Below are 14081 nucleotides of genomic sequence, written 5' to 3'. Positions count from 1 at the left end.
TTAGGGTTGGTGGCATTGCCCCGACTTGGAGGAGAGAACTACTGGTTTCTGGCGGCCCTCTGGGGCTGCGCTCTTCTTCTTACAAATTCGCGTCCTCATGCGTGACATCCGAGACTTTCTAACATGTACCCTGGAGATTACCCACTATTTTACGTTCATGTGATAATGGAGAAAAAGACCGCGTATGGCTCAAGTACATGGCGAGGACCTAGGAGCACATGCTTCAACTAAGAGCAAGAACAAATCCAGCCACGATGCAGAGTATATGCATGGTGCCGGATAACACGGTAATACGAGCCTTGGAAGTATAGCGATGCGCGCTCGCGGATGACTATGGGAGGAAGCTATGACGAATGAGGCATAGCCGATCCGCCACGCCTGCTCAGCCACCCTCTTTCGTACGCCGCGACATCTGGTGTGTGATCAACTCCGCATTCTACCTATACTCTGACCATCTGTCGCTCTTTCCTTCTACCTGTTCATACTCTGCTTTCTATACACACTCCGTTCGTTCTTTCCTTCTTCACCTTTCTTCTCGGAGGATCGCCATCTACTTCGGAAGCAAACGCTCAACAAAGTTCGATCGACAGCTGAGGAGAGATTGCCCAGCTTCGCCGCCCAGCAATACGACGTGACAGTCTTTTTGTCCTCCGAGGAACCCATCTTTCTTACACCACACTCTTTGTGACCTACACAAATCGCCACCATGTCTAAACCATATGTACGTTTCCACAACTGTCAGCACCTCTTGTCGCATTGCGCGACATGAGCCCATCTCTCTACTGTCGCAAAACCATTACAGTACTAATGATTCTCCAGGACCAAGGCGCACCACCCGCCTACCCTCCGCCAACCCACCAAGATGCCGGCCCAGCCCCCGGTGGCATGCAACCCTCATACTACAACCAGGGCGGTGGTGCACCAGACTACTACGGCGGCAGCCCAAACCCCTACCAACAAGGCCCGCCCCAAGGCCAGTATGGACCGCCACAGGGCCAATATGGACCTCCTCAAGGACAATACGGATATGGAGGCCAGCAGATGCAATACCAGCAGGGACCGCCACCCCCAGGCGGCTACTACCAAGATGACAGGAGGGCCGATGGCGGCGGCGGAGGCTTGTTCGCTGGATTGTGCGCTGGTCTGGCGTGTTGTTGTTGCTTGGACTGCTTGTTCTAGACAGGTCGCTGTGGACAAGCAGAGTTGGAGGGATTGATAGCAATGGAATGCGCAAGAGGCGGCATGTTACATGGGGCAATCTGGCTTTTCGACCACAGTAAATTCGTATACCATGCGAACATGGAGTGAAAGGAAGAGGATTCGGCGCACAGACTATAGATCGATGGGCTTTCTTTTGTTCTATTCCAATTGGGGTCTCTTTGGATACGACTGGTTATCGAATCGAGGGCTTATCAGAGAGTACTGCCAGCTACCAACTTACCTAATTCGACGATTTCATTTTCACAATCTCGTCCGCATTGACCCTTTCCAGAACTTGTTGGCTGACAATCCAGAGACCTGCGATCGAAGACCGTTTGCCACGACCCGAAAAGCAGCAGCTCGATGCTAGGCGTTTGCCCTGCTACGCCGTCACAATTCGCAGTGCAATAATTCACAGCAATGCGCGACCTGGGCATCAAGTGGAACGCATGTGACTATGCATGTCTAGCCAGCGATTCGAACGTACCGTCAGGCTTCACTTCGTCGATCATAACCTCGCAGTCTCCCACCCTTCTCGCGGTTCGTTAAACATCATTTACCTGGGTATATAAGAAAAACTTTAAAGATTGTTTGCTGGTACCGACCTCGGTCCGCTTAACGGACGGTCTCTCACCGTGACATAGCGACATTCGAGCAAGGACGGCGTCTGGTGCGAAGCAATCGATATTCCCCGTCACATCTCCAGGACTTCACTGTTACTGAACGCAATCATGGCGAGTAATGACAATCCACCGGGGTACACCCCTCCTGTCATTCTTGATACCTCGACTATAGATGTTCCAAGTTCGACTGGGTCGAGCTCTGTGCTTCTCCCTATGGAGACGGTGCCGGGTTACTTCTGTGAAGTAAGTCGTTATGAGACTCAGCGCAGACGTGTGATAGCTAACGAGGTCAGATCTCCTCAAAGTGCCAGTCGGAAAACACGTCCGACGCTCCCAAATGGCTCTACTGTCAACAGTACGATTACGATATCGCTGCTTATTTTTCTTGCGTCTGCAAATACACAAACACGTTGTCCAACAACGAATACTTCTCCGCCTCTTGTGTACTGCAAGAGTGCAACGGCGCGGATGCGAGAAAGCGTGAGTACCGTGCTCCGCCACCAAGTGAGGGAAATGGCGAGTGAGTGAGAGTACTAATCGACAATCGTTTAGAGTTTCTCGCTATGTATCGAGCAGCCTGCCAGCAACGTGGTACGAGCTTAATAGACGTTTCTCCGGATTGGACTCCGTACGATCAACCACTACCCCTACAGTCTACCGCTACTGTCAGCTTCCAATCTCTTACGTCTACTCAACCGGGTACATTGACTCAGGCCACAAGTGCAACTAGCTCTTCAGCATCGTCAGACGTATCCATAACGCAGTCTACAAAGACTACCACTAATACAATCTCCTCTGCTATGCCAACACCGACGGGCCCTGCTGATGGGCAAATCCCCATTTGCGGCGTATGTTCCCTAAGCTTCTAACATGAGTTCACCCATTAACGGCCATCAGATTCCTGACAAATGCATGACCAAGAAGTCGCAAGGCGAACCGTCATGTAGTACTGGTGACCTTGACTGCATCTGCAAGGTCAGCAACTCGCTCGAGAAGAACACCGAGTTCGACCAGCAATGCGTCCTAGACGCTTGTTATGGCGACATTGGAAGAGAAGGTAAATCACTCTTTCGGAGCATAAATCCACACACCGCCTAATGCTAATTTCCTTCCAGAATTCCTAGACAGCCTTTTCTACCACTGCAAAAAGGTTGACAAGGAACTCATTGACATACCGAAGCGGTGGGAACCGTATCTTCCAGCCACTTTCCCTTCTGCAACGCCTGCCTCAGTCCCACCCGTCGAATCCAATGGCTCTGTCTCTGAGAGTGCCCGCCAGCCCTTTAAGCTCACCGGTGGAGCCATCGGAGGCATTGTCACCGCAGCCGTCGTCGTCCTCATCATCGTCGCTGGCTTGATAAAGCTTTGGTGGGATTCCAGGAAGAAGGCCAACACACTTAAGAAGGACAATGCGAAATTACAAGACGCTACGAACCCAGAAGGTATGTCGATGAGAATCAACACCTTGATCAGCGATTCGTCGATACCTGAGTTCGCGTCGCGTCGTGACACTACAAGCGCAGGCCGCGGCGCAGACGCTTCCACGTACCGCGCGTCGGCCTACGATGCCACACTCATTGGTTCGCCGCGGAGTATGGACGTGCACCCCGTTCATGGTTACGGTACTGCACCTCGCGAATATGGTACAAAGACCGAGGACTATAACATGTCGGAGTATGGAGACGACAAGTTCACTGGACATGGGCGGCAATACAGTCGTGATCACAGTCGACACGAGCTTCCTGACAATGAGAATCGAGGTTACCAGACAGCGCCGAATCAGGAAAATTCCGATGACGACTCGATGAGTAGATATAGTGCCGGCCGGAACAGCTACGGCGACGAGACGGTAGATTTGCAGCGGCAGCGAGGACAAGACGCAACAAGCGATTGGGGGGTTGCGCAGTCTCGTGAGTGGACAAGGGAGCATGAAGAAGACTGTATTCGGAGGAGTGCACGTTATTGAGACTACATGTTTTGGAATTTTGGACATTGTTTCCTTTCCCTTACTGGTCATTTGTCTCAACCAACCAGTTCAAAGACTTGTGAGATTGGTCCTGCGGATGCCCGTTCGGTGACCAACCTGGTTTAGACGTACATTTGTCAACCAGGTCGTACACTTGAGGCAGTGCATGCGAACTGGTAGTACGAGAATAGCATTACGTGCGCTTTCATGTGGTTAGCCGTTTGTGAAGTGGTGTTAAGATTGCTCCGCCGGTGCTTGTGTAAGGTGAAGCAGGGGACGAGTGTTCGTTGGGCTGGGGCAGTCGGTGGTCGGTGGAAGAGCAAACATGGGGCGTTTGCACTTAAGAAGTCGTGAGTCGGAATCTTTTACCGTCTTGTTTGGTCGCTTTCTTGATCCAGATCTCCAGCGATCTGCAATGATCTTCGATATGTACTTCTCTATCTTGTTGCTCTTATTAGGCAGCGTCGCTGCTCAAGAGCGTGACAAGTTCTGTATCGCCGCGAAGCCACCATTAGCGCTTCCTGGTTGCACTGTGAGTACCGCCCAAGAGCCACACGGTCGTTTCAATGGACTCTTCTACTGACCCTAATCTTAGAAGCAATGTCTCATTGGGGAAGGAAAGGTCCTCGATGGCAATTGTGCTGATAACCTCGAAGGCTTTTGTGAGCTTTCGGACGTTGTTCACATACACTTCAACATGTATGGTCCATGTCTTCTCAACGCTTGTCCAAGCGTGAAAGATCGACAAGGCAAGCCTTTGATTTATACACAATACGGAATCAGGACTTACTAACCATAGGCCATAGACTACGTAGACATGTTCGAGGCGGCGTGCCAAGGAACACACGAAGATTACTTCGAAAATAAATTTCACTTTGGGGGTAATGAGTTCAACTATAAAGATTTGCTCACGGGAACGCCATCAGGTAGTATTGCAGCGAGTACTAAGGATTCGGCGACTAGCTTTGATGCGACGTCAACGTATGAGACCATTATTGAGACACTTACGTCGAATACTCCATCACCATCGACCAGCACTTCGGCATCGTCAAGTTCGGAGACGGAGAAGTCATCAGAAACGCCATCGCCGCCACTGGCGAATTCGATGCTAGCTGCATTACCTAGCTCTACGAACGAAGGAAAACCTACATCCGTTGTTGCAGCTCCTGCTCCAAGCAATACTATCCCTCCGAACGACGTCACTATCCAGTCGCATGTTCACATCACAACCTCCAACTCTGAGCTGCCAGCCCCCACAAATATCCATGCTACAGAACCGACTCTAAGTACGACTTCCATTGCCGGCATAGCAGCGGGCGGCACTGTAGCTATTGCTCTGATCATCGGCCTTGTATTCTTCTTCCTACGTCGCCGTAAGCGCCGAGCCTCTCTCGCTTCGTCCGCAGCCATTTGGGAGCCCTCTCGCAATACTAGTCCAAAACCCAGACTTCCAGTTATCGAGAATGATTCAAGCCTTGGTCGTCACTCAAAAGTCGAAGCCGGTCCACCGATGCGTCAGCACTCGAAAGCCGAACTACATAGCGAAAGCGCACCGCCACCGCCACGCCCCCAAACTGCACACAATGGCTATCCGAACCCACCAGAGATACGCAGCGGAAGTGGTAATGAGAGCTCGCGATTCTACCGCCCAGCACAGCAATCACATCTGCACCGCCATGGTAGTAACATGGATTCTCGATATCCCGAATTGGGATCTCACGCGGCACCAAACATACCGTCGCCGGCCTCACCTGTTTCTGCTTCTTCGACAATGCAAGGCTGGCATGCCAACACCCCATCTGGAGTACCTACTAGCCGCATGAGTAGTGCTGATCTCCGCACCGAAGGAATGAGAAGTCCAGTCAGCGAACTTGGCACGAATACACCACTCCGCTCAACACGCTCAGCAGAGTTACACGGCGCTGAGATTACGAGCCCGATAAGTGAGCTTGGGAGCGAAACCTTTTCCAGTGGTGGTAACGGGGTGGCCGAACTGCATACTGATCCTGTACTGCCGTTGAAGTTTGGACCGGGCAATAGAGGAGATATGACGGCTGTCATCGCTGAGATGGAGGGCTCTCACATACAGAAAGGACACCGTCATGGGTTGCCAACAAACTCGTAGTCCGTATGGGTAGTTATGGGTATTTGAGTATTTGATTTGTACGATAAACATGTAGATCTAATACGGTGCGAAATAATACAACTAACCTTTCGTCACTGACTTACATCAACATTATGAATTTCACCCTTAGCACATTTTCTTTGAACACGCTGTTTCATCAGAACTATAGTCTCAATATTATGTTCTGAGTATTCGAAAGATGAGTTTCACAAGCGCGGCGCACGAACATGTATCGTCGATGCGCCATGCTTGTGCGACACTGTGCGAAGTGACAGCCGTTCTATTGGAACGCGAAAAACGGCTACTACAAGGCAGTATTTCCAGAACCTTATATAGAAGTAAGATAACGAGGAGTGAGAATCACGTCAGTGGGACTGAGGAACAGCTCTCTTGAGTTGAGGAGAAACCAATTATCAGCCGCTTCATCACCTCTCTCCACGCTCACACACCTATCAACGAAGCCCAGTCGTGCGAAGCTATTCAAAAGTCTACCAGAACGTGTTCTATATTTTCATGCAGGGTCCCGCTGGTGTAAATATTGACGGACCGGCTATCAATTCCTTCTTAGCAAGTCTTTACGTATTGAGAAGTCGAATAGTGCTAAGAGAGGCCCCCTTGCTGCTACAAACAGGCTCTCACATTAAGATCAGCGACTCTTACAGGACTAGGTCACGTTGCAGCAATGGGAGACCTTTTGTGGCATGCCACTGTACTCTCAGTAAGCTTGATTCAGCGGGATCAACACGTTATAGACGAGCATATGGAGTATTGAGGAGACATTGTATCACGTCGGGTGAAGGCAAGGTGTAGAGATGATACGCGGAAGTGTTCTAATGTACAATTAAAAGCATGCGATAGCCTCCTCTTACCAAGGCAGAGTTCGCATACTTACATTGCCCACTAGCATCAAGCAAGGCTACAGCTCAATTTATCATATTGAGGTCAAAAATATGTATGCGATTTCGTCTTCAGTGATATTGAACAGAGGCTCATAACATTCTAGCAAACATCTTACATCAGGGACACCATGGCAGCTACAACGCTCACAACATCCATTCTCCCAACCTCCACACTGGAAGTGGAGAATGGTCATACCACTAGCAACAAGGAGTTCATTTACTATGGCAGCCACGGAAAAGCCATTTTGATAGGTCTCGCAGCCACCGTTGCGATTCTCTTCTCCATCGTCTTATGCATGGCATGCTGCTGGCCGAAAGAGAAGAAGAAAAATGAGCGAGGAGGATACGTGACCACGACTTATTGGAATGCGACTGGAAATAAAGGGAGGTGCTGTTGATTGTTGCGATGAAGCAAGCATGGTAGGAATCTAGTAAGATCGGGTGATTGACAAGGAAGTTGCAGTGGAAAAGATAGTTGAATCGGGCCGCTAAGGTTGTTAAGCCGTCAGCCTCGGTACGCGCCCTCTTACGGCGGTTATCGGAGCTACCAGCTGCTCTCCACCTTTTCAATATAGGTGCTAGCACCACGTCACTCCTGTCTCATCTGCCAATAACAACCCCATACAAGTCAAATCATTTGCAATCCATGTCTCACAAGCCACAATCCATCAGCAGCTTCAGAGCTTATAGTACACGCCAACAGCGAGCAGGAAAGAAAGAGCCTGTCAAGCGCCAAAGACCAACATTAGTTTGCGATCATTGCAAAGCCTCTAAACTGCGATGCGACAGGAACCGGCCCTGTAGTAGGTGTGTCAGGCGAGATGGCGGCACATCCTGCTCTTACAATGGATTGTTACGCGCACGTGGTCAGCCGGCCATTGAAGAAAGACTGCAACATCTTGAAGCTAAGGTCATTCAACTGCTGGATGCAACAGATCCGTCGGAGCCAGTACATAGCTCGAGATTACCTTCCGACTCCACTGGTAAACAGGCGCATGTGTTCAGTGGTCGTGAGCTGGGATTGTCGAAGAACCAATTTCCTACTGTCGTGGAAGAAATTATGGAAAGCATCCACCAGCTGCGCTTGGAACTTCCTACCACGGTTGATGAGTCCGACCTTGAAGAGTCGATCGCCGACGGAAACGACGTTGTCAGTAAGAGTATTCTCGGCTTACCAAGTGCATCCTCGAAAGACGCCATCTTGTCACAATACATGCCATTGCAGAAGGACGCTGATCACCTTCTGGAAACCTACTTCGGAAGTGGCACATTTGTGCAACCCTTCATTCATACAAGACAGTTCCAACGAGAATACCACACTTTTAAAATTGAACACTTTCAAGCAGCCTCAGCATTTTGGCTGAGTACCCTTTTCTCTATCTTCTCAATCGCTGCGTTAGTTCGTGAAGGAGCAGGAGGAGAGAAGACAGCGCAGACACCTAGCTGCAAGTTTTATAATGCTGCAGGGAAGCTTTTGGCGCTTGGCGATTATCATGATACGCAGCGAGACGCTCCGGAAGCATTGTTATTGTACGCCCATTGCAAAAGCCTCAGAAGTCTTGATCCCACCCGCGAATGTGGCGCCATCATCTCTATGGCTGTACGGCATGCATACGAACTAGGATACCATCGCGATCCCGATACTTTCGGCATATTCACAGTTTTCGAAGGCGAGATGAGGAGACGCTTCTGGGCTTGCTGTAAGCAGGTGGATACCATGGTGTCTTTTCAACTTGGGCTTCCCAATAACATTATCCTCCAAAATTGCGATACCAAGTCTCCCTCAAACTTACTGGACTCTGATTTCGATTTCGACACTCAAATTCTTCCCCAAGCCCGACCAGAGAGTGAAGCAACCCCAATTCTATGGTTCATTGTTAAAGATAGGTTGATGCCTGTATTCTCCAGGATATGTCAAGCCGCCCTGTCTTTACGCGTCAAGAGTGACATAGAAATCATGGAGTTGGAAACGGAGGCGAGAAAAGCATACGCGACAATCCCGAACATCCTACGATGGCGTTCAGTATCCGATGCCATTTCTGACCCACCCTTCTTGGTCATGTGTCGATTCTTCCTCGAGCTTCTGTTTTTGAAAAGCTTATGCATCTTGCACTTGAAAAACATGGTACGTGCCAATGCTCATAGCATTGTGCAATGCACCCAGGCCGCCAGTAGCATCGTAAAGAATGTTGCCGACGTTCACTGTGGACTTCGACCTGGGGGCCACCTCCAAGCAGTAAGCTGGATGTTTAACAACTTCGTGATGACTGATTTCTTACTTGGCGGGAGCACTCTTTGTCTTTATATCAACTTGTATCATCGAAGAAGTATCTCTCAGGGTCCGATGATGATTACGTTGGAAGAGATCCTTTTGCTCCTCAAGACAGCTCACTCTATCTGCGTGGATAGATCCTTGTTCAGTATCGACGCGAGAAAGTTAGGACGAGCGATAAATCTTACATTAGAATCAACAGACGCCAACCTATCTGCTTTCATACCGCCAACAGTAGGATCAGCAACAGGATGCCAGCCGCAAACAACAACAAAGACCACAGTACCCGGAATCCCAGACTGGCCTGTTGACACCACTAATCACAATACATACTCGGAGGACCAGTTCACTTTCAGTACGCTCGATCCGTTCGACTTCATAAGCAACGGGTTGATAGATATCGAGCAATTCTGTGATACGACCACATCTGCTAATGATTTCAAAATTCTATGATAAGCCAGAGCGCAAAGCTGTGGCCCGTCTCAATTTGAATACAAAGCCAACACGTCTGATGCTCCGGAGTTACCATGGCTGAACATTATCCTTGCGCACCACCTTCCCGACATCCTTGTCCCGGCGACCTTCGACAACATCGCGAACGAGTTCCGCCCCAATATTCGGATCAATTGCTCCCATCTTCTTCATAGCCTCAGGATCACCGCCCAAACCTGTAGCTAGCATGCCAGGACTGACTGCAAACACCTTGACGCCATCCTCCTTGAGCATCCGGGCCCATTCCAGCACCATCATATTCATACCAGTCTTGGCTGCTCGATACGCCGTGACTGTAAAGGATTCCTTGGGCCAGCCTCTGGGAGGGGAGCGGTTTATGGGCATCGCTAAGTTGTCGTGCTCCGTGAGGGTGCTTGTGCCACTGGTGATGAAGACCAGTCGTGGGTGAGACGATTTGAGAAGTAATGGGGCAAAGACTTCAGTCACTATATATGTACCAGTCACGTTGACGTCCCAAGATTTGTTCCAGATGTCTCTGATAGTCATGTTACCCTTGGGTACCTGCTGGTCGAATTGCGCTCCTGTACGAAGTCAGTCTGAGTACAAGCCTATCGAGGTTTTCACATTCATACCCGCATTGTTGAGAAGAACATCTATCTTTCCGTGTTTCCTGGAGACTGTTTCGAACGCTTGAGCAATCGAAGCGTCATCCTGAAGGTCGATTTGGATTCCCTCGATGCTGTTCGTAGAGTTGGGGTACTCTTGTTTGATTTCTTCGATAGCAGCTAAAGCCTTGTTTAAGTCTCGAGCACCAAGCAAGATGTCGTATATGTTTGTTGATCTGTATAGAGCCTTCACGGTGTGAAGCCCGAGGCCGGTGTTAGCTCCGGTGATGAAGATAGTAGTTCGAGAGGCCATGGTTTCGATGTCTTTATTCTGATGAACTGTTGATCTGGCAGTGTCCTTACTCAAGTACGGTATATGGTGTTTATATATCTGCGCAGACTTGTGAGACTACTGGCTGTCAAGACCCTGTCGGGTTCCTGGAGAGGCGACGCTAACCAGAAAAGGAAATCTCTATCGGCCGATAAGTTGTATCGCCGGAGCGTTGAGTTCCTAACACCGGTACCAGCGTTTAGACAGCTTGGTGCTTTTCTCATTTCACGCCTTATGAGAAAGGAGTACCTGGCTAGCGCAAAGATGGGTAAGTAGGATGTTGAGATAAATAAGGAAGGACGCGTCCAAGAAACTTGAAATATGCTGGATGCGGTACCATGTACGGGGAGATGGCAAGCTACCGAGCTTGTAGAATTACTCAATATTGAAGTATTTATCCATTACCTACACTTAACACGTGATGATTCTACAGCTGTCTAAGACAGGTCTGTGGACGAACTTTGCCAAGACCCCACTGAGCTCTGCCCTATGTACTCTTGGTCGAGTTGCAATGTCCGAAATTGCACTTCGCAAACCGTAGATTTCCGACCTGGAATAAGTATGATGCACTCTGTCGCCACGAGTAGCATGCGACGGATTTTCTCGTACCCTTTTGCCTTCAAGCAATAACATGTGGATGGTTTGGAGTTCAAAGGGTGCGACAAGAGGCTAGACATGTCAACAGCACCCTGTAGTTCGAGCCGATCCAGCGTGACACGATCAAGTTGATTCATGCTCTTCATTAGAACAAGTATGTTCTTCCAGGATGTCGCGCTCATACCAGTAGTCGTGACACACGACAAGCTTACATCTTCCAGAGTTGAACGATGACGGAGGAACATTCCGAGCAAATCGCGGCTATGGGCTTTACATCGGAAGAGATGCAGCGTTCGAAGATTCGTCCAAGAAGATTGCGCGAAGACTTTTCGCAATACAAAGTGCCCGAAGGAGAGATTGCGGCCAAAGAAGTGTTCGACCGCACGGGTGGATTGTACCATCTCGGCTATCCATGTTAACAGTGGAGGAACCTGGTAGATCTTCATGTCGCTCATTGCGAAGTCGAACGTGAGGCTTCGTATACGGGGAGCCATGGCTGTCCAAGTTCGGTGACTGGTGTCAAAGACCTTGCCATTAGATAGAAGGTTCGCTGCAGTGATCGTTAGATCAACAGTAAACTTGCCCAAGTCAACCGAGCTCAAGACATTGAAGAGGTTTTCCAGCATGTTGATCTCTGCATAATACTCCATAAAGAGAAGACCGTCAAGGCTGAACTCCAAGATGGACTCTGAACCGTACGGAGCCGTGTCGGTCGTCAATTCGAGCTCATGTGCTCCAAGTTCGCGGAAGAGCGACATGGTACCCCTACTCCGTTTTATAGTTCCGGCAAAGCGCTGCTCGTAGTAAATACCTATTGGACGAGGATTGATCTTGATGCTGTTCAATGCCGGGAACTTTATGATGGCTTCTCGGACATATCCAGTTCCAGCTCGAAAGTGGTTTTGGCGTTCAACTAACATTTTCAGCGTATCTCCGTATTTTTGGAGCCAGCGATCATAACTACCTCGCTTGTTCCATCGAACAACCATTGCCGACTCTGAGTCTCTACTGGTAACATCTTCATGCAGCGGTCTTGGGAGCTTGACTATCGGCCAGATTGGGCGGGCAGAATCCACGTAAATGTAGCCCTCAGGATGTGGATACCCGGTAGAAGGCTCCTCCCCTTGCTCCTTGATGTATTGAAGGTCGACTTCCAGATTCGTGTTCAGTATCTCTGGGCCAAACTCCAGCTCTCGAACGTATCTATGAAGCTGCTCGTCTTCCGACAACCTCTTTAGGTCTTGCAGACTCTGTGGCATTAAGCTGAACTTGGAAGATGCGAAATGCCGTTAAAGGAATGCATCCCAGATTTTCTGATTTAGCGCTCGACTAGTGAGGCGGAGATTAGAAAGACCAAGGAAGTCAATGATGAACCCCTCTCCGTCTGAATATGAAGATCTTGAGTGGCATATAAGCGTCCAAAGCTCGATCGGTAGACCTTCGGCTGTAGCTTTTGGCTTCTTGAGAAGCGGCGACGATAACATCGAAACTATGGAGAGCAAAGTGGCAGCAGGGGAAAGAACCTAGCAATGCATGAACGGTGTGTGACCTGGAAGAGTGTGTCGGTCTGTTTGTGATCGCTTTGTCGCAGACGAGTGATCAGAATGAGAGACAACAATATTTCTGTCCCATAGCACCGTCTGGAGCGTGACTACCAGAAAGTACCTTAGACTGAAATTACAAAGATATGGCTTTCTGTCGCATATAGCGCGATATCTGCGATCGCAGTACTTGAATGATTTTGATAGCAATGCTTACGCAATTCCCGGATCACATCTGTACTTATGGGTGACGAAGTTTCTAGAAGATTACCGTACTTGCTGCACCGCACCGCACTTAGGCAGACATCTTCTTCTTGAGCGTCGTCGAGCGCCAGCATCGTTGCAGTGACACCATCCGCAACAGCTAGAGATCGAATAATCCATGCGTGGCACATGTGGCTGGGGGATAGATGCCACAGCATACATGAGCCTGCTCAGAAGAGCAGGCTTTGCCACGAAATGAATGCTGCTTGTGCCCTTCCTCTGACATCGCATTCGGTCCAATCGTTGGTTAACAAGCCGACGCCAATAGGCCACATGTCACCGGAAAGATATGTGCGGCAGAGGATGTGGTAGGGCGTATTTGTTGCAGCAAGTTGTGATGCATCCTGTTTGGTGGGGTGGCGGTTCTTCTAGCTCAACCTTCGTCAGATTTCCTCCAATTGGTCATTGAACAGATTGCCCCACTTAAGTCCACGCGGCGCGACGCGACTAAGACGCGATCTCCAGCCTGTTGAACTTCTGATGTCTCGAACCAACCTCTTCTGGATAATGACTTGTCGCACGAACAACCTCACACATCAAACGCTCTACATGCTCTACACTGAACCGAATGCATGGAAGTTCAATAAGATTTATCAGGCTAGACGTGCAGATAACAATGACGCTCTAGAGTAACAACGACTCCTTTGTGGGTCTCGTTGGACGCCGACTAAGTGACTCCAGCGTCTGATCGGCTTTTATTGGAAATCATATGAAAAGCTACATTATGATCCAAATTTCAACATCGACGCGCTTTGATTGCCGGGGAGCCACCCGAGCCTCCTCATCGCCACTGTAAGCGATAGAGATGCTTTCCCAGAACGGAAGGTTCAAATAAACGCGCTGAAACTTCGGCTGCAGGGCGGAGCAGCGATTGATACCTCGGTCACTGAGCTCTACTAAGATCAATCGCTCTTCATTGCCACATAAACCGGTACATGTGCAAACATCAAGTATGAGATCATACACGTATCGCTCAGCCTTGCGCGGGCGTAGAAGCGGGGAAGTCTCAATCAGCCTATTGCTTTCTCTATCGCACCTGGAGGCAACCCATCTCCCTTCATACATTACCCCACTACTGCTATCAATATCTCTTTTCATCAATGCGTCTAATCAATTGCAAGAGTCTTGAGCTCGAAGAATTTTTTGGAAACCACATTCCAGATTACGCCATCTTGTCTCACACATGGGGCGGCGAAGAGGTGACG

At 49.4% G+C, this 14081-nt stretch overlaps 5 protein-coding genes across 5 annotated transcripts; 3 read left to right on the top strand and 2 right to left on the bottom strand.

Annotated features, from left to right (window-relative positions):
* Window positions 1-706: 706 nt before the first annotated feature.
* AA0111_g10993 (hypothetical protein) lies at window positions 707-1179 on the top strand (the record flags this gene model as incomplete). Its single annotated transcript, XM_028644807.1, has 2 exons — window positions 707-721; window positions 820-1179. The coding sequence occupies 2 exons, from the start codon at window positions 707-709 to the stop codon at window positions 1177-1179; spliced, it is 375 nt and encodes a 124-aa protein (XP_028501442.1).
* A 752-nt stretch (window positions 1180-1931) lies between these two features.
* AA0111_g10992 (hypothetical protein) lies at window positions 1932-3789 on the top strand (the record flags this gene model as incomplete). Its single annotated transcript, XM_028644806.1, has 5 exons — window positions 1932-2066; window positions 2117-2303; window positions 2376-2671; window positions 2721-2880; window positions 2939-3789. The coding sequence occupies 5 exons, from the start codon at window positions 1932-1934 to the stop codon at window positions 3787-3789; spliced, it is 1629 nt and encodes a 542-aa protein (XP_028501441.1).
* A 415-nt stretch (window positions 3790-4204) lies between these two features.
* On the top strand, window positions 4205-5914 carry AA0111_g10991 (hypothetical protein; the record flags this gene model as incomplete). The annotated part of the gene is made up of 3 exons (XM_028644805.1): window positions 4205-4321; window positions 4385-4451; window positions 4596-5914. The coding sequence occupies 3 exons, from the start codon at window positions 4205-4207 to the stop codon at window positions 5912-5914; spliced, it is 1503 nt and encodes a 500-aa protein (XP_028501377.1).
* Window positions 5915-9607: 3693 nt separating this feature from the next.
* Window positions 9608-10456, bottom strand: AA0111_g10990 (hypothetical protein; the record flags this gene model as incomplete). Its single annotated transcript, XM_028644804.1, has 2 exons — window positions 9608-10119; window positions 10171-10456. 2 exons carry the CDS (start codon window positions 10454-10456, stop codon window positions 9608-9610), a joined length of 798 nt encoding a protein of 265 aa, XP_028501440.1.
* A 455-nt stretch (window positions 10457-10911) lies between these two features.
* On the bottom strand, window positions 10912-12330 carry AA0111_g10989 (hypothetical protein; the record flags this gene model as incomplete). The annotated part of the gene is made up of 1 exon (XM_028644802.1): window positions 10912-12330. The coding sequence occupies one exon, from the start codon at window positions 12328-12330 to the stop codon at window positions 10912-10914; it is 1419 nt and encodes a 472-aa protein (XP_028501394.1).
* Between the last annotated feature and the right edge of the window lie 1751 nt (window positions 12331-14081).

Source organism: Alternaria arborescens (assembly GCF_004154835.1).
Source record: "Alternaria arborescens strain FERA 675 chromosome Unknown contig_42, whole genome shotgun sequence".
Lineage (NCBI taxonomy): Eukaryota > Fungi > Ascomycota > Dothideomycetes > Pleosporales > Pleosporaceae > Alternaria > Alternaria arborescens.
Note: the sequence above shows the minus strand (reverse complement) of the source record. Positions and strands in the feature narration are given on the sequence as shown.